General features: G+C 49.1%; 1 protein-coding gene across 1 annotated transcript; it reads left to right on the forward strand.

Moving 5' to 3' along the window:
* The first annotated feature begins 2,394 nt into the window (after window positions 1-2,394).
* Window positions 2,395-24,950, forward strand: LOC127056923 (vitamin K-dependent protein C-like). Its single transcript, XM_050965268.1, has 9 exons — window positions 2,395-2,421; window positions 6,747-6,833; window positions 9,329-9,489; window positions 11,027-11,051; window positions 11,662-11,772; window positions 12,535-12,678; window positions 19,832-19,941; window positions 20,973-21,090; window positions 24,382-24,950. The coding sequence occupies exons 2-9, from the start codon at window positions 6,749-6,751 to the stop codon at window positions 24,948-24,950; spliced, it is 1,323 nt and encodes a 440-aa protein (XP_050821225.1). The 5' UTR covers window positions 2,395-2,421; window positions 6,747-6,748.

Consider the following 24,950-nt stretch of genomic DNA (forward strand, 5'->3'; position numbering starts at 1 on the left):
CAGGTTCCAGTCCAGGGACCCTGTATCTGGCAACGGTGGTCTGCTTTTGCTGTTGCTCCTTCCCTGGAATATTTACAACTTTTAGCCTCCGTTCCCCCCAGTGTACCAGCTCAAACCACCCTCCTCCCAGGGAGTGACTGCAGACTATGTCTCTGCAGTCCTTTCCTAGTGCCAGCTTCCTAGCTTTATAAACTCAGCCCAACTCCTCTTTCAGCTCAACATCATCTGTCCGTTAGGCCATAGCACATGCTGGCATTCCTCCAGGTGCAGCATATAGGTTAATTGGCCTAATTTACTCTGTCAGGCCTTGTGTGGCATGGGCACTTCATCACAATGGGGGAAAAGACACAGCAGGGAACCTGTATTGGCTGACTCAGGACATACTGCACAACCCAGCATTTTCCTCAAGTGGAAGGAAGAGGGAGAAGAGTGGTTTGTCAGGGGAGTCTGGTGGTAGTTCTTAACAGTGGGTCCATACAATGCATGACCAGTCTTGTGAGGGGAGGAGTCAGGTTGGAGTGGATAGCTAAGTGTTGGCGGTGTGGCTATTAGTCTCTTACTTCTGTGCATTTGTTAATATCTATGAGAAGCTACAGCCTTGGACAGGTGTTTTGTAGAACAAATGTCCATGAATCAACTGAGTGCTAGGCTGCGACTGGAGTGTCGTATGACCAATTTACTCCCTGCACAGCATCTAAATGCTCCTCTCCTGGCAAGAACATGAGTGCAAGGATCAAGCCATGACAAGCTGGAGTTCTCAGCCACAAGCAAATGAACAATTTCTGCCTTGCCTCCCTACTAGGTACATTCACTGAAGGGGCAGCCGTAGAATCCTGTGGACATACTGCTCTGCTCCCATATGAGCTGTACCAGCACTTGGCTTGTAAAAGTAACCTGTGAGGGGAAAGGTGTTTGTGCCTTTTGCTTGATCATGGGTAAAGAAGCCCCGAGGGTCGTGGGGTTTGTTGTACTTTGCAAATTCAGGTCTTGTTTATGAGTACTGGACTGGGACTCAGGAGAGCTGGGTTCTATTCTTGCTTTGCCTCTGGCCTGTTGGCTGACTTTAGGCAATCACTTTGCCTCAGTTTCCCCATCTGTAAAGGGATAATATTGACATCTCTTGCAAAACACTTTGAGATATGCTGATGGGAAGTGCTAAATAAGAACGAGCCATTATTATTATTACCCTGTATCTCCTAAGAATAGATGACTAGAACACAGGATACCAAGAAGAATCATGCAAGTGAAACCTGATTAATTGAGGGGGAAAGGGATTCTTAGACTGTTGAACATATTTTTAATTAACTCAAGTACCTGAGAAACACTGGACAGAAAAGATGTCTTTGGTAAAGATTCAGCGACCTCTCCCTCCTGTGAAGGACTGAGCGAGCTCTTGAGCCACATTTTGAGAGCTCTCAGGAGTCCTCCAGAAAAGCCAGGGAACGCCAGACTGGATATTCTCAGTGCAAAAGCACAGAAAGAAAAGGAAGTGTAAAGGAAAATAAACCTTTCAGCTCTCATTATCAAACAGAAAGAAGCAACAGAGCCCAAACTCCTCATTTGCCTTTGCAGATCAGCTTTGTGAAGGGATGGCTTTGAGCTAAGAAATCTTATGATCCATAATCCTTTTCACTTGACAGGATTGTTTTCCTCTGTGATGTCTATTTCTAATGCCTTTATCGATTTGTATTATCCTCAGAATGTGATCTCTCCCTACAGTGTTATTTAATTTTTGCTGTAGATCCTCTTTCCTGTCAGTCTGCCAAAGATCCTTATCTTTATTCCCCTTTATCTTCCTCTCATCCTCGGAGTTCAAACTTTAACCATCCTTCTGACCAAGAGGGACCAGAAAGTAGTCCCTTAGGAGTCCCTGTATCATTTCTTATGACTCAAGCCCAGGGCTGTCCCTAAACCTTTGGGTGCCCTAAGCAGCCCCCCCCCCCCCGGGTCTGGGAGGCAGGAGCTGTTGGGGGACACTTTTGGGGGCCCCACAGGCCCAGAGTGGTCCACGGGATTAGCGGGGGCTAGGAGCAGCCTGCTCCGTTTCCCTCGCCCTGGCCCCAGCCGTGTTGCTCAGGGGAGGGGACTTGGGGGAAGGGATCCTCCACACACTCACTGGCAGCGGTGGGAAGCGGAGCAGCCCGGCCCCAGTCCGCTCTACTCCGCCAGCTCCCAGCCGCGGCACTCCGCTTCCTGCTGCCAGTGACCCCCGGGGGTAGTCCTGTCCCCAACCCGAGCGACATGGCTGGGGCAAGGGAAGCGGAACTGGTGGGGCCGCGTTGCTCCACCTCCCCCCACCGGTGAGTGCTGGGGCCGAGCCTTTCCCCGCACTCACCAGCGGCGGGAAGCGGAGCGCCGCAGCTGGGAACTGGCGGAGTGGAGCGGGCTGGGGCCAGGTTGCTGCGCTTCCTGCCGCTGCCAGTGAGTGTGGGGTCGCTGGGGGAAGAGGTGGAATGAGGGCGGGCCGGCCGGGGTCAGAGCAGGGGGGAAGGGTAAGAGGCAGGGTGGAGGGAGCTGTCCTGGGCCCCACACTTCGTAGGGACGTCCCTGCCCCTTGCAGTGGGCGCAGCCTGCGGGCGTGGGGCGGGGGGGGAGCGGTCGAGGGCTAGGGCTGGTTGACGGGGCTGGTGCTGCCGTGTATGCAGCACACGCAGCTGCCTAGGGCACCATGAAATTTGGGGCAATTTGGTGCCCCAAATTTCATGGTGCCCTACACAGCTGCGGATGCCTAAGGACGGCCCTGCTCAAGCCATTCTCTGTCTGGCCCTTGGGTTTGAGCAGTGTTGCCAACGCATCAGGATTTTATCGCGAATCGTGAAATATTTGGTGTTTTTTCTTAAATCTCCAGCTCCTGGGGTCATGTGATTACCAGTCAAATGCAGGTTTCCTACAGAGTAACACAGAGCACTGTCTATAGGCAATTAGTCCAGCCCCCTATAATATATTACTGTTTGCTGAGTGGACAAACCTGATACAGTAGTTAAAGTAATACAATAGTATCATTTATAAGCCCGTTTTCATTTGCTCTTAACTTTCTGGACATTCCACCACCCCAAATCCTCCATGTTTAGTGTCAGCTGAAAGCTTTTGTTTTTTAAATGGAAGCTTTGAAGAAAAACTTTGCTGGAACAGTTGAAAAAAATAACTTTTTCAACTTTTAACTGCCACAATGTTTTTCACACAACTCCAAAAATGGCTGACCCTTGAACCGTGAACCTTGGCATGCAAAGAGTGTTTGTTCTGGAGACTGCACATGACCAGGTTCAGAAAAAGTGGGTGAATAAGAGTTATAAACCATTGAAAAATCACTTCTGAGCATATTCAGTGACCATCAAATGAATTTATTTTGGTGGGACCCAATGGAGCCCCACCTCTTTCCGGCATGGCAATGACATGGTCTCTGATCACAGAGCCAGTAGGATGGGCTGCTGTGCGGACAATTAGCATGGACAGTCCCACTCAGTACACTGCAGACCCCTAGAAAAGCTGCCTTAAGGTGACCTGCAAAGGGTGGGGATGGGGGAATTGATTTGTGTCCTCCTTTGGGTTGATGGGATTCACCGTACTCCTGGTTTGGCTGGTGTTACTGTTTCACAAGGTCTGCAGCTGTAATGGGCTCCTGCAATCCAAACTGCACCTGACTTTCTAACGTAAAGCAGAAAAAAACTCTTACTATCCCTCCTTTCCCCTCCCTTCCCCCCAAAATAAAACCAACCAACCAAAACCCTCCAGGTCTCCAAAAAACAAACCCTTTCAGGTCACCTTTATGTATTAGAAAGAAGAAAAAAGTGCAAGCAACTCCTACTTATTAATCCACCAGTCGCCACTAAAATTGGCTTCCAGCTGCACCATGTGATTAAAACTCAGTTACTTTGCATCATTCCCGCACTTTCAAAGGAGACTATGGTGGTTGTGCACCCAGCTCCCACTGAAGTTAAGTGAGATTTGGGCCTCTAACCTTCTTTGAAAAATCCCACCCGAAGTGTTCCCCCCACTTCCCAGGTCATGCTTTACATGGCTTTTAAGCAGGCTGTCTTCTGGCTTTGGCTATCAATGGACAGGATACAGTCAAAATTCAAACAGCAGAAATACTGACTTTAACATCATAAACCCAGATACCAAAAAGATGGTCAGTTGGAGAGGTGTCCACACTAAATAAGTTGTGTTAAAATAAAAAAGGGCTATTTTCCAACTATCAGATTAATTAAATGCAAAACCAAAAAGCCCATCAGTCATGCAATAATACATGTAGTTTATGCAGCTGGCATGTATTTTTGTAAGATAGTACAGCTACCTTGATCTTACCATGCTTCTCTCTTCCAACAGAGACGCACCTAACCTCTGGATAATGTAGTCCAACAGGTACTTGATATACTGTTATTTTTTGTTTATATTATTGTAACACTTAGAAGCACCAGTCATGGATCAGAACCCATTGTGCCAGATGCTGCACAAATGAACAAAAAGACAGTCAAGTATTAGAACTGTCACTACAAGGAGGGCCCAAAATGTTTTCAATGCTGATCCAGCACCCATTGAATTAATCAGTATTTCCACTGACTTCAGGGGAGTCAGATCAGGCAATTGCATGTGTTACTGTGTCCCATTAGGGACAGCAGAAATTTTGAAAAATCAGGGAATGCAAAGGTTACAGTTCCAGCCCCGCAGGCTTAACTCAGCCCCTTGCTGGGTATGTGTTGCCCCTGTTGGTTTTGGGCAGCTATTGTTGCTGTTAAATGTATCCCATAAAATGGAAAATACTACCAAACAGTGTAGGCTTCCTTTACTGCCTCTAATGGTACTAACCATCCTGGCTAACTTAGCACCTTCTTTCTTGAGTCCTATGCTGACTAGACTTGCCACCTAACCAGGTTTTCCCAGGGTTGTCCCTTTTTGGAGGTAGCTGTCCCAGGCAATTTGTAAGGGTGGTCAGTACACACTGCCACCTCTCCAGTGTTATCGGCTCAGGTTATCCCAAATGTCCCAGGTTTCTGTATCTCAGAGGTCGCACCCTGGTTTTAGGTAGAGAAGGGCTCAGCTGAAAACTTTGGCCCCCTATTCTGCAGTCAGATCTACACAAATGGACACTTAAACCTGCCTGGAATCCCAGTGAAGTCAGGGTAGCTCTTCCCAGGTGCAAGAGCCTTCTGCATGGATCCAATTGCAGGGCCAGGGCCTTTGAATCCTGATCTGAATCACCCCAAATGCCAGGAGGATGTTTGGAGTTGGGATTTGGGGTCAGACCCACCCACTCTGATCTTAGGAATTCCTCCATCCCTTCTTAAGTCAGCAGAGTATGCTTTCCCTTTGGTGATCCAGGGGACTGGAAGCTCCTCCCCCACTGTAGCCATCAGCCCCTTTCTCCCAACTTTTGAACCACAGCTGAACACGGACCATTTTCAGAGGGTTGTATTATTACGGCTACTGGTGCGACCACATTTGAAATAGTTTCGCTTTCCTTTTTTCATTCTTAGGATCTCTCCACTGTTTTATAATACAGATTTTATTGAAATGATAAAATAGGACAGTGGGACAAACATGTAGAGTTACATGCAGTTTTCGGGGTTCCAGAGAGAAGAACAATCTCTCAAATTACCCAACCTAAATCAGAATAAAAATTAACATTTTTGGTCCTCCTGAAAGGAGGACATTTAAAAAAAAACGGGGGTGAAGGGTGTATTATTGTGGTTCTGATTTTGTGTGTGTATTTTGTAACATATTTATTATGGAATTATAGCAAAGATCTTCCTCCTGATCACATCAGTGAGGGTGAAGTGGGGAGAATGATGTGTTATTTAATCACAGAATGGGAGTTCCTAGCGGGGGGTGCTGGCATGGGAATCTATGCGTTCAGAGCCCTTCCTCCCAGGATGGCAAAAGCGCATGTTATGGCACTCTAGTGACCCCATGTGGCTGTAAAGAGTCGGCGCTAGCCTCCTCAGCTCAAAAGGTGGTCCCATTGCAGGGTAGGGACTGTCCAGGTGAGAAGAAAGTGGGAGAATACTAACGCACTTGCCTCCATGTAGAATAATACTGGGAATGGGACCCACCCAGTGTGGAGAAGGCAGTGGATCCTTATCTGCAGGTTTTAGCATTCACCAAGAAGGTTTCTCAGTTCTGCCATAGTTGCATTTACCACCATCAACTTCAAGTGGATCTTACCTGTCAGTGGCAAAAAATAAAGCAACAGGAAGCCCGGGCACGAACAGCTCAGAGCCCCAGAGGGGCCATTTTACTCGTGCTCCTTGGAGCAGGGAATTGTCCCAGGAGCTGTCCCTGTTTGTTGACTGACTGAAAGTAAGGCCCGTGTGGGATGAGTAAATATTTGAAGTTAGGGATTAACTAGCCTCCACCAGTGCTCATGGCAGAAGAGTAGAGAGCTGTGATTCAAACTTGTCGGTCAGTAAGTGCTTCCAAAGTATTATACCCTGTTCGATTTAGAAGGGAGGCTTGTTTGGCAAATCCTGAATCTGGGGAGGGAAGAGGAGAGAGAGCACTTATGTGGGGAGGCCGACGATGGAACAAAGGGAACTAGCGGAACCGTTAGGATGGACTTTAACGATCCACTGCTTTTGGTTTGCACTCCAGCTGAGGAGCAAGTCAGCCTTTCAGATGGGCTCCGGCAGCCTGGAAACCAAAGGAGGGAACAGTCTGACCTGCTGCCTAGCTAGAAATTCCTCCATCTCGGGGAGTGCATTGGGCCCCGCCAGGATATGCGCTTTCATTCCTCCCTTTTAATCCCCTAGGTATGCCGTTCTGCTCTATGTGGAGGCTCTGTACGCTTTGGGTGTTGGTGGCTGCCTGCTCTGTGCACCGTGGACATGGGGCTTCAGGTAAGTTCCACTCTGAGTTTCTCCCTGTGCTAGTCTCCTTTGGTGCTATCCTGGTGCAGCTACCACTGTGGTATCCATGGGGAGAGCACTGTTGCAGACAGGCCACTGCATTGCTGCCATCATGTCTAATCCTGCCCAGAGCGGGCTGAGATGACGTGGCAGTTAAAACCCCGAGTCTGGCATATGCTGCTCTCCCCACCACTGGCTGTGGTGGAGGTACCCCAGGGACAGTGCAGCAGCCCAGTGATTGGTAATGCTGACAGAACAGCTATCCTAGTGCAAGGAGCCCTCACACTGTCAGATAAGGCTCATCCTGATGATAAAGGTAATGTCCTTCTGTGAGGGAACCCTGTCGGATTTCAGCCAGAGCCCTACTTCAGACTCTACCCAACCAGAAACCTAACACTTCACACAGAGAGGACACCCCATGTGGAGAAACCAGTGTATGGCCCACAGAAAGCCATGTGAGAACATGGAGGAGTCATGCCTGCTGCCTCTGTAATACAGGTATAGGGTATGTCTACACAGCAACTAAATATGCATGACGGGCCCAGGCCAACTGATTGGGGTTCATGGGCTTGGGCTGCAGGGCTGTTTCATTGCTCCAGGACTCTGTGAGGTGGGAGGGGGCTCCAGCCCAAGCCTGGAAGTCTAGACACCAATGAAACAGCCCTGCAGCCCAACCCCAACGAGTCTGAATCAGCTGACCCAGTTGCTGGTTTTTCTCTGCTTTGTAGACATACCCATGTTGACCAGTGTGTCTTCACCTCCTAGCAGGTTAGTAAGCACAGCCCCACTCCTTCCCCATGCACTATGCAAGACGCACCCACCCAGCAATACATGGCTGCTCAGACCCTACTGGGAAGCCCCATAGCAATCAAACCACTACCTCCACTGCATCTCTCAGACTCCTGCAAAAGAAAGTGCTAAGGTCCCTTTTCTGTTCTATCACACAGATGTACAAGCCTACCACCCATCTGCCTGCTTAACTTCCCAGGCCTCTCTCTTACCCAGCTTTCTGCCCATGTCCCCCACATGCCTTGTGACCCTGACTGTCTGAGAGGAGGTGGGAGGGATGGCTTGGCCTCATGGTCCGGTAGTATTTCCTGTCTCTGAAGCCAGGCTTAAATCACTCCTATCTCAGCTTCTTACTAGAGAAACAAGGCTGGGGGAGGTAATATCTGTTATTGGACCTTTGGTTGGTGAGGGAGAGAAGCTTTCAAGCTACACAGAGCTCTTCTTCATGCTTTTGTCTTCAGGACCCGAAGAAGAGCTCTGTGTAGCTCGAAAGTGTGTCTCTTTCACCATCAGAAGTTGGTCCAATAAAAGACATTAACTCACCTGCCTTGTCTTTCTAATATCCTGAGACTAGCACAGTGACCACAACATTCAGTCAGCTTCTTACTGTGAGGCAAATACAAAAAAGAATTGTTTAGTTCAAACAAGCAAGCAAACAGACTGCAACACAACATCAAATAGGAATAGTCCCCAGGCCTCTTGCCTCCTGGAGACCCTCCAGCCAAAGGAAGCTGCACTTCTTTCAATATGCTCCAGGCCACCAGAGTCAGTTGGACAGTGCTTCGGCATGGCGTCTGCAATGGGTGGGTGCAGCCCTGCACCTCATGGCACATTCGCAGCAATTTGTGCAGGAGTGAACTCTCTTGAAACATCCACTGGAACAAGCTAAACCTGTGAACTGGTGAAAATGGAGGGGTACCAGCCCCAAGGAGCTGTGCCAGGCATTATGGGAAAGGTGCAAGAGGCTGAAGGCCCTGCAATGCTTGTAAGGCAGTACTGTGCATTGACATGGGGCAGAACTTGAAGTCTTTAAACCACAAGTTGAGGACTTTAATAGCTCAGACATAGGTCAGGTCAGGGATTTGTTACAGGAGTGGGTGGGTGAGATTCTGTGGCCTGTGTTGTGCAGGAGGTCAGACTAGAAGATCATACTGACTTTAAAGTCTATGAGTCTATGAGAATTATACCCAAAACAGACTAATTAGCGTGACTGCACAGCAATTGCTAATTTCACCATGCAATCCCAGCGGTTCCATTACCAATTATTCAGTTCTCTAATGGAAATGCAGCCTCTGTCTCAAACCCAAACACACCATGGGCCTGTCCTTCAGTCTGTTCTTGAATATTTCTAGCCCAGCCATCTTCCCACTGCCCATCTGAACATGTTCTCTGAGAAGTACCAAACCATGGCCAAGGTTCTCAGGAAAGTCACGGATTCTATGTCTCTCTGTTTTTTTGGGTGTCCAGCTTCAGACCTTCTGTGCCTGACTGTGGTCTTGGGCACCTCTAAAAATCAGGCAGAAGGTCCAGCTTCAGACCTTCTGTGCCTGACTGTGGTCTTGGGCACCTCTAAAAATCAGGCAGAAGGTACCTTAAGCTGGAGATAATAAATAAGTGAATATCTCTGAAAGGGGCTGCAAACCAAGATTCGGTGCCATGCATGAGCCCCATGTTGGTTCTCCTCTCTCGGCTTCAAGTATTTTACAGCAGCAAAGATGCAAACCAAATCCTGAAAATCCAGAAGCGGGCAAACTCTTTTCTGGAGGAGCTCAAGCCAGGCTCTGTGGAGCGAGAATGTAATGAGGAACAGTGTGACTTGGAGGAGGCCCATGAGATATTTGAAACCAGGGAAGCAACTGTAAGTCGTTCCCCTAAAGCTGGACATGAGAATGAATTAACCAGTGAAATGTTGATTTTGGGAATGTATTCACGTCAGGAGCATAATGAGAGCTTCCCTTAAATATCCCTCCTCTCTCTTAGGGCCAGAGCCCCTGCTTGTGTGAATGTGCAGCACTCTGCTGATGTCAATGGAGCTGTGTAGATTTACACCAGCGGATGATCTGGCCCTTAGTCTCTATTCCTCGCAGTTCTGGTTGTCAGAACCAAAGCTAGCCCTGTCTCTCCTGTGTGTGCTGGTGGGTCTCCCCGGCCACTGTAGCCTTTTCCTGTCTGCCTCCTGCCCCAGCTCTCCCACAGCCAGCCTGTCCTAAAACCATCTTCCTCTCCCCTGCCAGCCCGAGTCTCGGAGCCACTTTGCCCCTTCTTGACTCCCTCCATTGGCTTCTTGTCTATCACCACAGCACATTCAGGGTCATCCTCCTCCCCTAGGAGGCCTTTGGAAGCTTGCCTCACTGACATCTCACTGTCACTTCCCTCTGAACTTTTCCTCTTTGCCCATTCCCAGATTCTACAGTCATCTGGCAGCCTCTGCCAGCGCCATCCCATCTCTCCTCTTTCAAATCCCTCCTGACAGCCCCCTTTTATTTAAATCACTTTCTCCTTCCGTGTGCTCCTCCTTCCTGCACTATTCACCTCATCCAGGGTTCAGCGTATTGTCTTTCTACTATGGCAAGCTCTCTGGGGCAGAGACTGCCTCTGGCCATGTGCATGCCTGGCAGTGAGCACAGTGAGGCCCACATCTCAGTGTCCTGGTGAGCTTTATTGGCAATAACACAAGGGAGACTGTATGGTAACAACATGTGGCCATTACCAAAGTGGGTGGGATTCAAGCCAATCACCTAGAAGAAAAGGCTTCGCTGTCCTCTGTCTTTTTGCCTGGCTGGGCACTGCTTGTAGTTGTACACCAGAAATACAGGGGACTTACCCAGTCAGCAGTTGCCGTCTGACAGAAAGCAGCTGATGCAGATTGATGGGAGGTAAGGGGCACAGCTGGGCCCATCTCTGTGGCAGCTGGGTCCTCCCAGACCCACCAGGATCAACCTCTCTGGATCAGCAGAATCAAACATACATTCAGGACCAGCCAGTACCAATGTCCCTGAGCTCTCAGCAGTATGTAAGATGTGTGTGCTGTGATGGGGGGTTGGCTGCAGGCAGCTGCAGGGGAGGTGCAGGGAGGGAGTCTGGGGAAAAGGCTGGTTGGGATTGGTGTGGTACAGTTTACTGGGCTGGCGAGTGGTTGGGGGCAGGTGGAGAGGTGTGATGAATGGAGGAGCGGGACCTGCACAAGGAAGGTGGTATGACCTGTGTTTGCAGCATCACATCCTAGCCTCCACCCAGCCAGGTAATTGAGTCTTATTACTGCTGTGTCAAAGGGGAGGATACTACAGCTATTAACTGGAGACCTGAACTCCGCTGCCCCAAGGCAAAGAGACAGTTTAAGTTCATTCATTTGAACAGTCTGCTTCAGCCCTAATCCTGTTTTTATTTTTCCACAGCTAAACTTTTGGACTAAGTATGTTGGTAAGTAAGGAAAAGTTTCTGATTCCACGCCCCCTCTCTTCCACAGTGGGTACCTCTGCATCCTTTCTGCGATGTACTATATATTAATACTCTCTACGTCATTCGTTCCAGCTTTTACGCATCAAAGTCTGTGTTCTCATGTCACAGTGTGTTTCCTCGGCTACTACATGGACTGTAGGGGCAGATTCCAAACACCTCTATACCTGTTTCCATATCCTCTCCTAGAGCCAAGTCACTGGTCAAAGTTGATGGGGGACCATTCCTAATCCCAGTGATTACTGTAAACCTCCCTAGTGCACACAAAGGATGAACTTCACCATTGCTCTCTAGTTCTAAGAAAACCAAGCCATGCCCCACTGCATTCAGTGCCTGCCTGCCCTCTTTCCTGCCCCCAGCACACACGCCCTACAGCTGTAGCTCAGAATCCATCACATTGTCCTTGTGCCTTGGAGAATCTCTAGAGCGACATATACAACAGGCAAAAAAAAAAAAAGCACCATAAAGATATCGAGCTTGCAACGCCCAGTTGCTGAGCTGATGTGGGGTGGTTGGGACTGAAGAGGTCAGATGTAGGGTTCATGATCTGGGTTTCCCTGCATGTGTATTTCAGATGGAGATCAGTGTTTATCCAATCCTTGTTTCAATGGGACCTGTCTGGACAATATTGGACGATTTAACTGCATTTGCAACCAAGGCTGGGAGGGACGCCTGTGCCAACATGGTAACGCTGGCTTCAATCCACCATTTTAATATTAGAAATAAAACTGGGGGGAAGGGGTGGAAGTACCTCTGCCTGTATAGAAAAACCAACACTTATGTCATTGCAGAACTTGTCTGCTTCTGATGATGTTTTTCTCTATTTCATGGCCTGCCAATGGATTGTTTGTTGTTTTCTAAAATAACATAAAGCTGATCTGTAATCATGGGAGAGGTCTAAGTCTCTTGCCAATGAAAATATTCCTGTAAAACAGGGTCTGCCACAACTGCTAAAGCTGTCAGCAAAACAAGAAAGGATGGATTTTGTTTGCAAGATAGTGGGAAAAAAACCCATCACAATCCAATGCAGAGATGAGCGAATTCTGGGCTGACCTCTTTTAAAAGAGCAGTTTTTCTTTCCCGGTGAACTGCTGACCAGTGTGTGCAGTAGACACATGCTCAATGGCAAGGAGCAGAATTATCAGACCTTCAGTCTACTACCTCCTGGCACACTCCTTGGTATCATGCCCTTGGCCTCTCCCTCAGCACTCCCAGTGGCCAGCCCCATTTTCAATCTGCCACTCAAACGCCACAAAGTCAGAAACAGAAGCTGGAATCCCAAATCCATCAACTGCTGTTCCTTCAAATCAAGGCATTGGACAATTCCCTCTCACAGTGCACCTATTCCAGTTTCAAAGGGGAACATCAAGTCCAGCTCAGACCTTACCATCAGGTGATTCCTAGGCCTTCTAACCTTGCATCTCTTTTCCCCTCCTCTGTTTCCCAGAGGCTAACTACACCGACTGCTCCACTTACAATGGGGGATGTGAACATTTCTGCCATGAGGATCCGAAGCAGAGCCAGCACCGCTATTGCAGCTGTGCCTCAGGCTATCAGCTGATGGATGACCATTCCAAGTGCGAGCCCGTTGGTAAGAAGGAAGGGTGGAGTGGGAGGACACCCAAAATTCCAATTTTATACTGTGTTCTTCAAACAAGAGAATGGGGGACGCACTTCTTTTCTGAAATGTGAGAACCATATGCAACAGTTTCTAATAGTTCCAATGCATCTATTCCATGCAGAGTGATTTTCTGCTTGGGATTTTTCCACTTCTTTGAGTGATGGTCCCTATTGTATTCCACCAAGGGTTATACACATGCACTATGTGTCCAGAGCCAGAGAGTTGGAAAGTAGTAGTGTCTGTTGGGCCACGCATGTACCCTTGCTCTGCCTCGTGGTTTCTTCAGAGGCAATAAAGGGCGGGATGTACCGTCCATGCTCTCAGTTCCTTCTCACCGCTACATGGTCCGAGTCAGAGCCTCTCCTGTTCTCTCATCTCTTGTGATGCACTTTCAAAAACACAGAGAAAAGACTGTTTTATACTTCTATATGCTTAGTATTCTTGTTGTTTTGCAGTAGATTAGTGATAGTTTTCAGGATTTTGGGATGCCGTTTTAAAGGTCTCCCACTTCCCCCTCACCCTCCCCAGCACCCAGACCTGATTATGCCAAAGATAACAGGGTTCAAGATCTGCGCCTCCTGCCCTCGGTCATTCTCAGTCAGTGACGAGCACCAATGCTGCCTTTACTGCTTGAGAGAAGCCCCCATTGCATCCAGATGCAGTGTCTGCCTCTCCTTCCCAAACCGTATCCGGGAAGGCCGGGCTCTTCACCTCAAGAAGCACTTTGTGGAAGTACCATGAGGCCACAGTCAGATCCAGACTGGGGAACTCCCCCTGTACATCAGCCTGAGCAGTCGAGTAGCACACCTCCTACAGCAGAGATCCAGTCTGGTTCTGTTGGTACCAGTGTTATGACCCCATGCCGGGACCTAATCATGAGGCAATGAAGTATGTGCATAATACTGCAGTAATCTTCCTCCGGGCCCAGGAAGGACACTGCCCCATCCACAAGCTCCAGCCACAGAAAACGGCATGTTCCAGATCTCACAAGAATGACAAGAAGTTGCACAGAAAGCTAGTCCTGTCCACTGAGCAGGGCCGGCTCCAGGCACCAGCTGAGCAAGCTCATGCTTGGGGCAGCAGATTCCCTCGAATCCTTTTTTTTTTTTTTGCCTCTTCGGCCGCCCCGCAAGTTTTGTTCTTTTTTCTTTTTGGTTCGCTGCTCCGGCTGCCCTGTAGGGGGCGGCAGCATGGAGGAGGGGAGCGTCCTGCTGAGAGCGGGCTGCACCCTCCGTCTGCCCCAACTGGTGCCAGGTCTGTAGCAAGAGCCCTCCCAGCAGGTGGCGCGGCGGAAGCCCTGGCCATCCCCTTCTCTCTCCTCCCCACTCCCCCTTCCCCTCACTGCCCGGGGCACGTCTGCAGCGCTGGGAGTCCCCCTGCACCCGTGCTCCAGACACCCTGCACGGGTTTTTCTGCTTCGCCACTCCGGCCGCCCCTCAGGTGGTTTTTTTTTTTTTTTATTCTGCTTGGGGTGGCAAAAAAGCCAGAGCCGGCCCTGTCACTGAGCCATGTACCCCTTCCAGATCGGCACCGCCAAAGTCAAAGGGACCTTCAGTTCAAAGGCAGTTCTGTTCTGGTTCCAGTTCTGACTGCGGAGCACATACTGTTGATGCCCGGGAAGCTTGAGTTGGCCCCTGAGCCTCATGAACTCTTGGCTTTGGAGGAGGTGACATCTCCACATCTTCAGGTTCAGTCGCCACCTAAGGGAGTGGGCTGTCCTACCTTGGACTTATGTCCTTCAGGCTGTGTTCCCGCCCACTTCCCTAGAGTTCCATGATTTGAACCAGGCTCTGACTTTTCGGCATCGGAGGACTCGGCATCGGAGAAAGCGCATAGTCCACCCCTCCCATACCAATGTTTCTGACAACTCAGTGGCAGTTTCCTTCCTATCCCCATCAAAGAAGTCATTGGTACACTATTCCTTGGGGCCTTCCACAGCAACCATCAAATCTGCCTTGTTGGCCATGCTGGGGGTCCCAGCCCCAGTACCTACCTTCGGAACCTTCCCACTCAGCTTGAAAGGAGTCCCCCATCTCACCTCTTCAACCATCGTTGAGCAGGTGCTCAGAACTCCAATACTGGAGGAAGAGCCGCTTAGTCCAACTCCAACAGTACCACCAGAACCGGAGCAGTTCCCTTCCTCGTCCCTGGATGCCACAGTATCTTCAGCTCCCTCCTTGTCCCCAGACTATCACCAGTTCCAGGACCTGTTACATAAGATGGCTGAACACCTCTACATCCCAATGGAGGCAGTACAGGACAAAGACCACCAGCTGCTTGACATCTTGCATGCCTCGGTACTAACCAGAGTAACTGGCCATTCTGCCACCATCCCAGACTGTCTGGCACACTCCAACCACTTGCACACCCACCCCCCAGGGGGCAAAGAAGAGGTACTATGTACCCACAAAGAGGTCGAGTTCTCTCACCTCCCACCCAATTCTCTCATCATACAGGTGGCAACAACACTCACACTCTACCCTGGCAGACAAAGAGGGCAAGTGACTGGATCTTCTGGATCACAATGTCTTCTCCTCTGCCAGCCTTCAGTTTGGAATCTCAAATTACTTGGATCTATTCGCTAAATATTATTTCCTTACTGTGGCAAGTTGGTGGATTTTGCAGACAAGCTTCCTCCAGGCTATCTTACAGGAGGGAAAACTGGTCATGAGGACAACATTCAGGCTGCAGTGGATGCAGCAAACACTTCTTCACACACGATGGCTATGGGGATTGTCATATGAAGGGCATGGTGGCTACTTCATCAGATTTCCCAAGGGAAGTCCAGCACACCATGGAGGACCTCCCTTTCGATGAGTCTCATCTCTTCAGTGAGAAGATTGACGATTCCCCTTTACTCCCTAAAGGATTCCAGAGTCACTCTACAATTGCTGGGTATCTACATACCAGCACCCAAGCGCAAGTTCTACCTCTTACCACCGACACAACGATTCAGAGCTTCTCAGTCCTTCCATCAGTGGCCTAGTGAGCCTCCTCACAAATGACAGAAGATCCAACAGCCCCATCCTCTCAGTTCATCGTCATAGCCTTCAGCATCTCATTCTCAGTCTTTGCAGAACGGATATTTCTGAGTGCATCTGGTGTTCCACCAACCACCTTGCCTTTTGCCTTACGCCCAGCCCACCCCCATTGGGGGGGCATCTAGCACTCTTCTCACCAGCATGGATTTCGATAACAAGTGGGTCCTGGATGTCATTCAACATGGTTATACAACTGAGTTCATGACGCTGCCTCACCTCTTTGATCACTCTTATGACAGTATCCTCACCCTAGAAGTGGACTCCCTACTCCAAAGGGAGTGATAAAACCTGTTCCCGTGACCTATTAGGACACAAGGTTCTATTCCTTCTAGTTCCCAAGAAAAAGGGTGATCAGTGGAGACCAATCTTAGATCTCCGTCATCTCAACCACTTCATATTGCAAGCCAAAGTTTTGTATGGTCACCCTAGCAGCCATCATACCTTCGCTAGAAAAAAATGTGGTTTATGGCTCTCAATATGCAGGATGCTTACTTTCATGTAGATAGCCACCCTACCCACAAACATTTCTTGAGATTCACAGCAGGCCCTCAATATTTCCAGTACAGGGTTCTACCATTCAGACTCATCACTGCTCCACAGGTTTTCACTGAGTTTTCTCTGTGGTGGTGGCCCACCATCAGCATCAAGCGGTTGTTATGTTATCTTATCTCAAAACCTAACTGACAGCAGTGTGATCCAAAGGAGGGCTCGAGCCTTGACCTCCATATTGCTCAGACGCCTCTCCTCCCTGTGGGTGAATGTAAACATAGAAAAATAGATTTTGGATCCTACACAGGCTCTAGAATTCACTGGGGCCTGCATCAATGCAGTCTCGACACATGCCTACCTACTGGAGGAAAGGTTCCAGACCCTACAAGAACTGATTACCAAGGTGGTCTCTGGTCCTTCTGTTCCATCCAGGAATTGCCTTTCCCTTCTTGGTGGCCTGCATGTACATTACTGCCTTTGCTCGTCTTCGCTTTCACTGCCTGCAGCTGTGGCTCCAGAAGGCCTGTATTCCCATGCACCATACCATGGACTTCCTACTGACAGTTCCACAAGGTTCTTTCCTGCCTCCAATGGTGGAAGGACCCTGGTCAGGTCTGCACCGGGATACCATTCCTCCTGTTCTCCCCAAGCATGACAATCATCCCAGGCGCTTCACTCCTTGGATGGGGTGCCCACATGGTTGAGCACATGATTCAGGGGACTTGGAGTGCTCGGGAATCCAGGATGCACATTAACATCCTGGAAGTTTGGGCAAAACAGACAGCATGTTGCACATTTCTCCCATCCATTCACTCCCATCATGTTCTCATCATGTCAGACAACACCACTGCCCTGTACTACATCAAGAAACAAGAGGGCATGAGGTCGTCAGCAATCTGTGCAGAAGCTGTCCATCTTCAGGATTGGTGTGTTACACCCAAGACGCTGTTGTTGGCAGCATATCTTCCCAGGACTCAGAACGTAATTGCAGACTCTCTCAGCAAGAAATTCATGGCTGACCACGAATGGGAGCACCATGACACCATGGCCACAGACATTTTCAACTACTGGGGGACTCTGACCAGGGACCCCTTCACCTCCCACACCAACAGCAAATGCACTGGGGTGCCAGGGGGTGCCTCGGCACCCTTTACCAAGGCAATCCCCTAGTCATCCACTGGTTGGACCGGGTCAATTATACCTTTCCTCCCCTACTGCTCCTGCTGCATGTCCTACACAAGATCTGACAGGAGAGAGCAACGGTCATTCTGATCACCTCATTCTGGCCTCACCAGTTTTGATTTCTCCTCCTTCTCCACATGTCAGCATGTCCCCCATTTCCACTGCCAGCTCTCCTGTGACTCCTTGCACAACATGGCAGCAGGATCAGTCATCCCAATCTGCAGACAGTTCACCTATGAGCTTGGTTTTTCTATGGGCATTTTCGCTAGAGTGAGAATGTTTGTCTGCAGTACAAGACATCCTCTCTTGTAGCAGAAAAGAGTCCATGAGGTGGTCCTATAGAGCCAAGTGGAAGCATTTCACCCCATGGGCCCAGCAGAGGGGTCTTTCCCCTGAGAATGTAGGCATCTCTCTTCTTCTGGACTACCTCCTGTCCCTGAAGGCGTCAGGACTCACTCTCAACTCCATCAAGGTGCATGTAGCCCAGGGGTGGCCAACCTGTGGCTATGGAGCCACATGCGGCTCTTCAGAAGTTAATATGCGGCTCCTTGTATAGGCACCGACTTTGGGGCTGGAGCTACAGGCACCAACTTTCCAATGCGCTGGGGAGTGCTCACTGCTCAACCCCTGGCTCTGCCACAGGCTCTGCCCCCACTTCACCCCTTCCCGGCCCTTCCCCTGAGCCTGCAGTGCCCTTGCTCTCCCCACCCCCCGCCGCCCTGAGTCTCTTGCATGCCACAGAACAGCTGATTGGGAAGTGTGGGGAAGGAGGGGGAAGCGCTGATTGTCAAGGCTGCCGGTGGGTGGGAGGCGCTGGGAACGGGGTGAGGGAGCTCATGGGGGGCTACTGACATATTACCATAGCTCTTTGGCAATGTACATTGGTAAATTCTGGCTCCTTCTCAGGCTCAGGTTGGCCACCCCTGATGAAGCTGCTTTCGGTGCCCGCCACCCCCCTGTCTTTATCACCTCAGACAAAACCAAGTCTCCCCTTGACTACCAGGATTTGGAAGGGCCTCCTCCAGACTTATCCACCCGTTCATCCCATTGCTCCTTCAACCTTGTCCTCTGGGTGTTGAAGAAATCACCTTTTGAATCTATGGCTTCCTGCTCCCTGTCGCTCCTTTTTATGAAGGTTGCCCTTCTGGTAGCTATTACTTCCGCAAGAAGGGTAGCCAAACTGGGGGCCATGATGGACTCTCCCTGTATCACATTCCAGAAGGACAAGGTTTCCCTGCAGTTGCATCCCAAGTTTCTGCCAAAGGGTGTAACCTGTTTTCATCTCAACCATCCCATACACTTACCTGCTTTCTTCCCAAAGCCTCACACCTCAATGGAGGAATGGCACCTTCGCTCCCTCGACAGCCGCAGAGCCCTGGCCTACTTGCAGTGGACAAGATCATTCAGGACATCCCCATGACCGTGTATTGCTCTAACAGAAGGGACTAAGGGCAAGCGATCTCCACTCTGAGGATCTCTAAGTGGGTTTTAGGGTGCATTACACTCTGCTATCAGTTATTGGGACTGTCTCCACCCCTTGGGGTATGAACCCATTCCACGAGAGTGCAAACATCGACTACGGCCGCACTTCATGATGTACCACTTACAGATATATGCGGGGGAGGGGTGCGCCTGTGGAGTTTGGTACGTATCTTCTCTTCCCATTATGCCTTAGTGTGAGACTGTGACGGATGCCTCATTCGGCATGGCTGTTCTCCATTCCACAGTTCCATCATCTTCCTCCATTGTCCTAACTAGGTACTGCTTGTTAATCACCCTCAATGGAATACAATAGAGACCATCACTCAAAGAAGAAGAGGAGGTTACTTACCTGTAACTGGAGGTTCTTCGAGATGTGTGGTCCCTATCTGTATTACAACCCCATCCACCTTCCCCGCTGCTGCGGATCTGTTCAATTTGCGGTGGAGAAGGAACTGAGGGCATGGTCAGTCCGTCTTGCCCTTTATCACCTCAGACAAAAACATAAGGTGGAGGAAGGGCACATGCATGGACTAATGGATACTACAGCTTTCAAAATCTTTGGCTCCAGACACATGGCGCATGTGTATAACCCTCGGTGGTACACAGATAGGGACCACACATCTTGAAGAACCTCCAGTTACAGGTAAATAACCTTCTTTTATTGGAATTGGAAATCAATCATGTATCTCTGTGTTAGAAACTCCTCACATAGTCAAACTCCTCCACAGGATCAGGGAATTTCCCCCACAGTGAAACAATGAGGGAATGCAGAGAAGCCATTGCGAGCATCTCACAGAAATAAGGAGACAGGGTGAGGTGTTTTTGGAACAGTAGTGAGTTGGAGAATTTCTTGTTTAATAAGCTGACAGTGATTGTGTTGAATTGTCTGGATTTTGCTGGTTAACCTCTTTTTTATTTCTCTCTTGTAGTGGAGTTCCCCTGTGGAAGGGTGAAGGCAAATCGCATGGAGTTCAAATCAGGTATCCAAATTCGACTCATTGACGGGAAAATGGGAAGAAAAGGAGACAGTCCCTGGCAGGTGAGGAATAAATAATCTTTTGTGGTGGAGCTTTCAGTCTGTACCTAGAACTGCTTCATACGCACAGTAAAGCACTTAGGTCACAAATGATGGCACTATTGCAAGCTAAGCTTCTCCTTATTTTAGGCTTTCCAAGGCCAAATCAAAAGTTGGAGAGCTGAAGCGAATGTAACTTTTGTTGTATTTTATTAGCCTTACCACTCTTTGCCAAGGTATATTTGTTCTTGCTAACCATTCCAATGCAAGCAGCACCATGATGTACCTGCCTGTGGTGTGCCACCAAGCAGGGGATGGCTACGTCTTGAAAGTATTGAATACCTCCTGCAGCACACTCTGGCTATCGTAGTACTATCACGGTAGCATCTGAATGAAATCTTTGTTGGTTTCGGACAGTTTTGTTTTTATAAATGTAAAACAAGCCTTGCAAGGCATCGGTTAGCGCTACAGAGCATGCTTTAGTCTAACAGAACATACCAGACCTTTACAGAGCATGCTGGGGGCTCACAGAGGAAGGATCCACCATATGGACCCTACCAGGGCATTAGAGAAAGTGCTTTTCTGCCAGCCCAAGTCTCATGTAGACTAAGATCTCTTTACACCACTGTGGCAGCATAAAGAGCTCTTAGCATAAATGAGAATCAGCCCAAGATGTTTTACTCACTTCAGGCACATGGTGGTTGTTGGGCGAAACCATCTCTTGCTTGAGCTAAGAATCTCCAAAACTCAGAAGGACCAGAATGCTTCCAACTGCTGGTCTGCAGCATCTCCTGAGCAGTGAGCCCAGCCAGCGAGAAACATGAAAACTGATTTAGATGGAACGCTCGAAACCCAAACCTTCATTCCATGTGGACTGTAAATATCTTGTTAGGATGCTTCTGTCCACCAAGCGAGGAGCTTTGACCTCTGCTAATGTCACGTGCTCTGGTACCTGAAGGTGCAGTGTAGACTGCTGCATGCAGAAGGAATATATCATATCCTACATGTCTGAGCTGGATCTTGTGGTGCCGTTCTTCTCTATTTCTTTGTTTCAGACCATGCTGCTAGATGGCAGGGGAAAGTTTATGTGCGGAGGTGTTCTCATCCATCCCTCCTGGGTTCTAACAGCAGCACACTGCGTTGAGAAGAAAGGGAGGTTCAAAGTTAAACTTGGTATGGAAGTTTACCCTCTTATAGTATATTACATTCTAATTCAGGATCCCGAGGCTTGTCCTTTCGGGAGACGGATGCCAGATTATAGAGGGAGCATATCATTCTGCATATAGAACTGGGTTGGGTAGGAAGCCCGTCGGATCTACCTGAGATTTAAAAAATACATTGTTAAACTCATCTGATTTCATTTGAGCAGCTAAGAGCCTGACTATGAACTAAGTGGGCCCATACATTGTGAGCACTCCTGCGTATCTTGGAAGTGAAGTAAAGGGGAAGTAAAGTTCCCACACTCTGGAGCTTGGATTGTGTTTCTACTCCCAAACCTTGTGTGCTTGCACCCCAACAGCAGGGCAGTGGGTCTGCACTCAGTGCCCCAGGGCTAATGAGAATGTTGCTGCTTAGGAAGCATCTCTAGATTCCTAATCCCAAATCTGGAATAGGCCATGAGTACTAGACCTGCAGAGGAGTCTTAATCTATACCCAGTTGGCATGTATCCACTTTGCAAAACTACCCAACAGGCAGAGGCGGCTCTAGGTACCAGCAAAGCAAGCAGCTGCTTGGGGCAGCCCATTTGCAGGGGTGGCAGCTAGCAGGGATAGAGCCTGGGAGCTGAGAATCAACAGGGGGCCCTGGAAGCTGTAGTTCCTTGGTTAGCTCCCTGCCTATAGAACCAGCCTTGGAGCAGGGAAAGAACTACATTTCCCAGCATTCCCTTGGCCACTACCAACAGGAAATGGGGGGAGGGAGTATGGTAGCTGAAACCTCATGCTGCAGCTTGCTGGAATGGAGAGCTCACTGCTAGAGCGGGTGGCACTGTGAATGGGGAACAAGTGTGCCCAAGGAGTAGAAGGCTTTGGCCCAGATATCCCCTTCAGAAGACATCCTCAGACTGGATTAGGGATACTGGTGTGACCTCACCTTGCAGCCCCCAAAGAAGGAATTGGGTGAACTAAATGGACAGTGCCCCTCTCTATCTGAAGCCTAGCAAGGGAGGTATGTGGATCGCACTAGAATTTAAAATGAAAAGTAAGGGAGGGAAGGCTCTGGACTTGGGCAGCCTTAGATACAGTACCAGGCACATAGAAGGATTTCCACTTCTGAGACAGGAAAGCAGAAATTGATTTTTCCTTTCCAGATTTATCCAATATTCAGAAAGAGAATCTAGCACCTGCCTTTCAGATTTGAACACCTCAAAATTCCGGAGTGCTCAAGCTCAATTTGGGCAGCTACTTCATTTCTCCCAAATCAAATATACTGAGCCACTGTAATTTGCTGTAGAAAAAGTAGGATAAAATTGAGCAAGAAATGCTTCCCAGTGTTTTTAGGACTGGAATTGCTATTTTCAACAGCCATTGCCTTTACTTTTATTTGTTTAAAAGGAAGACAGTGATACTGCATTGGCAAATTCCCCATAGAAACAAAGAGTGGAACAAAAGAATAATAAAGGTACCTCAACTTTTCCTCATTTATGGAGGACAGTCTTATAATATGCATCCAGATATCCTCCAATCCGATAAACTGAAAATTGTTCCACTTTACTGCAGTTCTGTAACCATATGAGAACCAGTCCTGTCTGTGTTCTGGGCACATCCAAAATTCCTGCTGAATGACCCGCCTTGGGAGCAGGTTACCAGTGACCCAGGGCTGGGACGGAAGTAGGGTGCAGGTGTGGGGAGAGAGATCCCAGGGCTGGGGCGTCAGGGGGTGCGGATGGAAGAGGCAGAGCTCAGGGCTGGAGTGGCAGGGGGTGTGTGGGTGGAGGAGCACTGGTCGGGGGGGAATTGGTCCACCCAATTCCTTCTTTGGGGGCTGCAAGGTGAGGTCACACCAGTATGGGGGGGAGCCCAGAGCTGGGACAGCATGGGGTGTGGGGGGGGAGAGCCCGTGGCAGGGGGTGCGGGTGGCGGGGGAGAGCCCAGGGCTGGGGCAGCAGGGAGGTGCTGGGGTGGAGCCCAGGGCTAGGGTGAGGGCAGGCAAAATTTGTTTTGCTTGGGGCAGCAAAAAAACTAGATCCGGCCCTATACATTGCCATAGCCGGTGCTGCTATCTCTGCACATATACAAATTATACGAAGCATGGGAAAATGTCCACCAAATTTACCCCTGAATTACCAAATGAAAACCACCACAAGCATTGTTCCTTTCACATTCAAATAAAACCCCTCCGGAGGAGCATTTTCTACCTATCTATCTGACAGCAAAGGGATAATACAGCCTCTGCCTCAGCTGCTTAGTCAGTGAAAATGCTTTTTGTTAAGTATGGTACAGAAGCTACAGGTATGAAGTATCCCACTAAGGGAATCAATGGTGCCACTGCCCCGAAATCTGAGATGCCAGCATGGGCATTAATACCACTATGAGCATCTTTTCTGACCCACCACTGTGATCATGGCTTTGAGCGCCTTCACTGGCTCTGTTTTCTCCACTGCATCAGATGCATCTTCTTGTCCTTTCCTTTAAGGCTCTTCACAGTCTGGGCTCTCCCTGTTCATCTGCTGCTGTATCTCATGGTGTTCCCCCTAGCTGCCTCCACTCCGTGCCAGCAGTGCAAACCTCTACCCCCCAGTTTGCACACTTGTCTCATAAGCCCCTTCACTCTGTCTTCTATGTAGCCCTTTAGGTATGGAACTGTCTTCTGGGAATTGTCCATAAAGTCACTACCCTGGGATGATGAAGTTTCATCACCAATGGGTGTGCAGCACAGTGACAATTGTAAAGTCTTAGGTGGTCATGGATTTCTTACAATACAGATCCCAGCTTCTAGGATGGACTAGTCCAGGAAGTCAGTCCCTAATGGCCTTTACGTCAGGGAGTTCAACCAATCAGCCACTAAACACACGTCAAAGAACTTGTACAAGCATATTGCTTTTGCTGGGTTGTCGGCATGTTCCCCCAAACTTTTATGCTGGGTCCCACGAAAGGACCATCCAAGAAATTCTCTCCAGCTGTCCAATTCCCATTGTAATATGGACACTCTCGAGCATCACTGAAGAGTTTTCAGTGTCTTCCTTCTGTTGATATATTTATGCAGTTCTGCATGATGTGTGCACAATACATTATAGGGAAATCAAAAGATGATGTCCCTGCCCTGTGGAGCAAGGAGTGGGAGGCCCGTTAAGTATAACCCTGTTAAGATAGAACAGGGTAACTTGAGCCAACTCACATTTTAAGAAAACAAGGACAAATCTGAGTACTCAATGTATTTTAGTCCTAATGTGGTTTGATGCCGGGAGTGGGGCTGGAGGTCCAGGAGCCCAGTAACATCTCTCATCTTCCTCATTGCTCTTTCAGGGGAATACCACCGTCTGCGGAATGAGGAAACGGAGCAAACCATTGTGGTTGACAAGCTAGTGAGCCATGAAAACTACAGCAAGAAGACCTCCGATAATGACATAGCCTTGCTGCATCTGGCTCAGCCCATGATTTTCAACAAATTTGTGCTCCCTGTTTGTCTTCCCACCAAGCAACTGGCAGAGCAGGAGCTGATGGCGGATGGGAAGCAGATGGTGGTGACTGGCTGGGGGAGCAAAAGTGGCGACTCCTCAAATTACTCTGCTGTTCTGAGTTACATTGAAATTCCCATGGTCCCACAGAATGATTGTGCCCAAGCTATGAGGCATGACATCTCTGAGAACATGCTGTGTGCAGGGATTATTGGAGACAAGCAGGATGCCTGTGGTGGGGACAGTGGAGGCCCCATGATCACTAAGTTCAAGAATACTTGGTTCCTAGTGGGACTGGTGAGCTGGGGAGAAGGTTGTGGGAAACTGGAGAAGTTTGGAGTCTACACCAAAGTTAGCCAATACCTGGAGTGGATCCACCAGCAAATTAAAACAATGGACGTCTCATCTAAGGGCTGA

This window comes from Gopherus flavomarginatus, chromosome 8 (genome assembly GCF_025201925.1).
Source record: "Gopherus flavomarginatus isolate rGopFla2 chromosome 8, rGopFla2.mat.asm, whole genome shotgun sequence".
Taxonomy (NCBI): domain Eukaryota; kingdom Metazoa; phylum Chordata; order Testudines; family Testudinidae; genus Gopherus; species Gopherus flavomarginatus.

What these genes read in the sequence shown, in the direction of transcription:
- LOC127056923 (XM_050965268.1), top strand. Translation starts at nt 6,749, where the DNA reads ATGCCGTTCTGCTCTATGTGGAGGCTCTGTACGCTTTGGGTGTTGGTG. An exon ending in TTGAAACCAGGGAAGCAACT is followed by an intron (nt 9,490 to 11,026) that starts GTAAGTCGTTCC and finishes ATTTTTCCACAG; the next exon opens with CTAAACTTTTGGACTAAGTA. An exon ending in AAGGAGACAGTCCCTGGCAG is followed by an intron (nt 19,942 to 20,972) that starts GTGAGGAATAAA and finishes TCTTTGTTTCAG; the next exon opens with ACCATGCTGCTAGATGGCAG.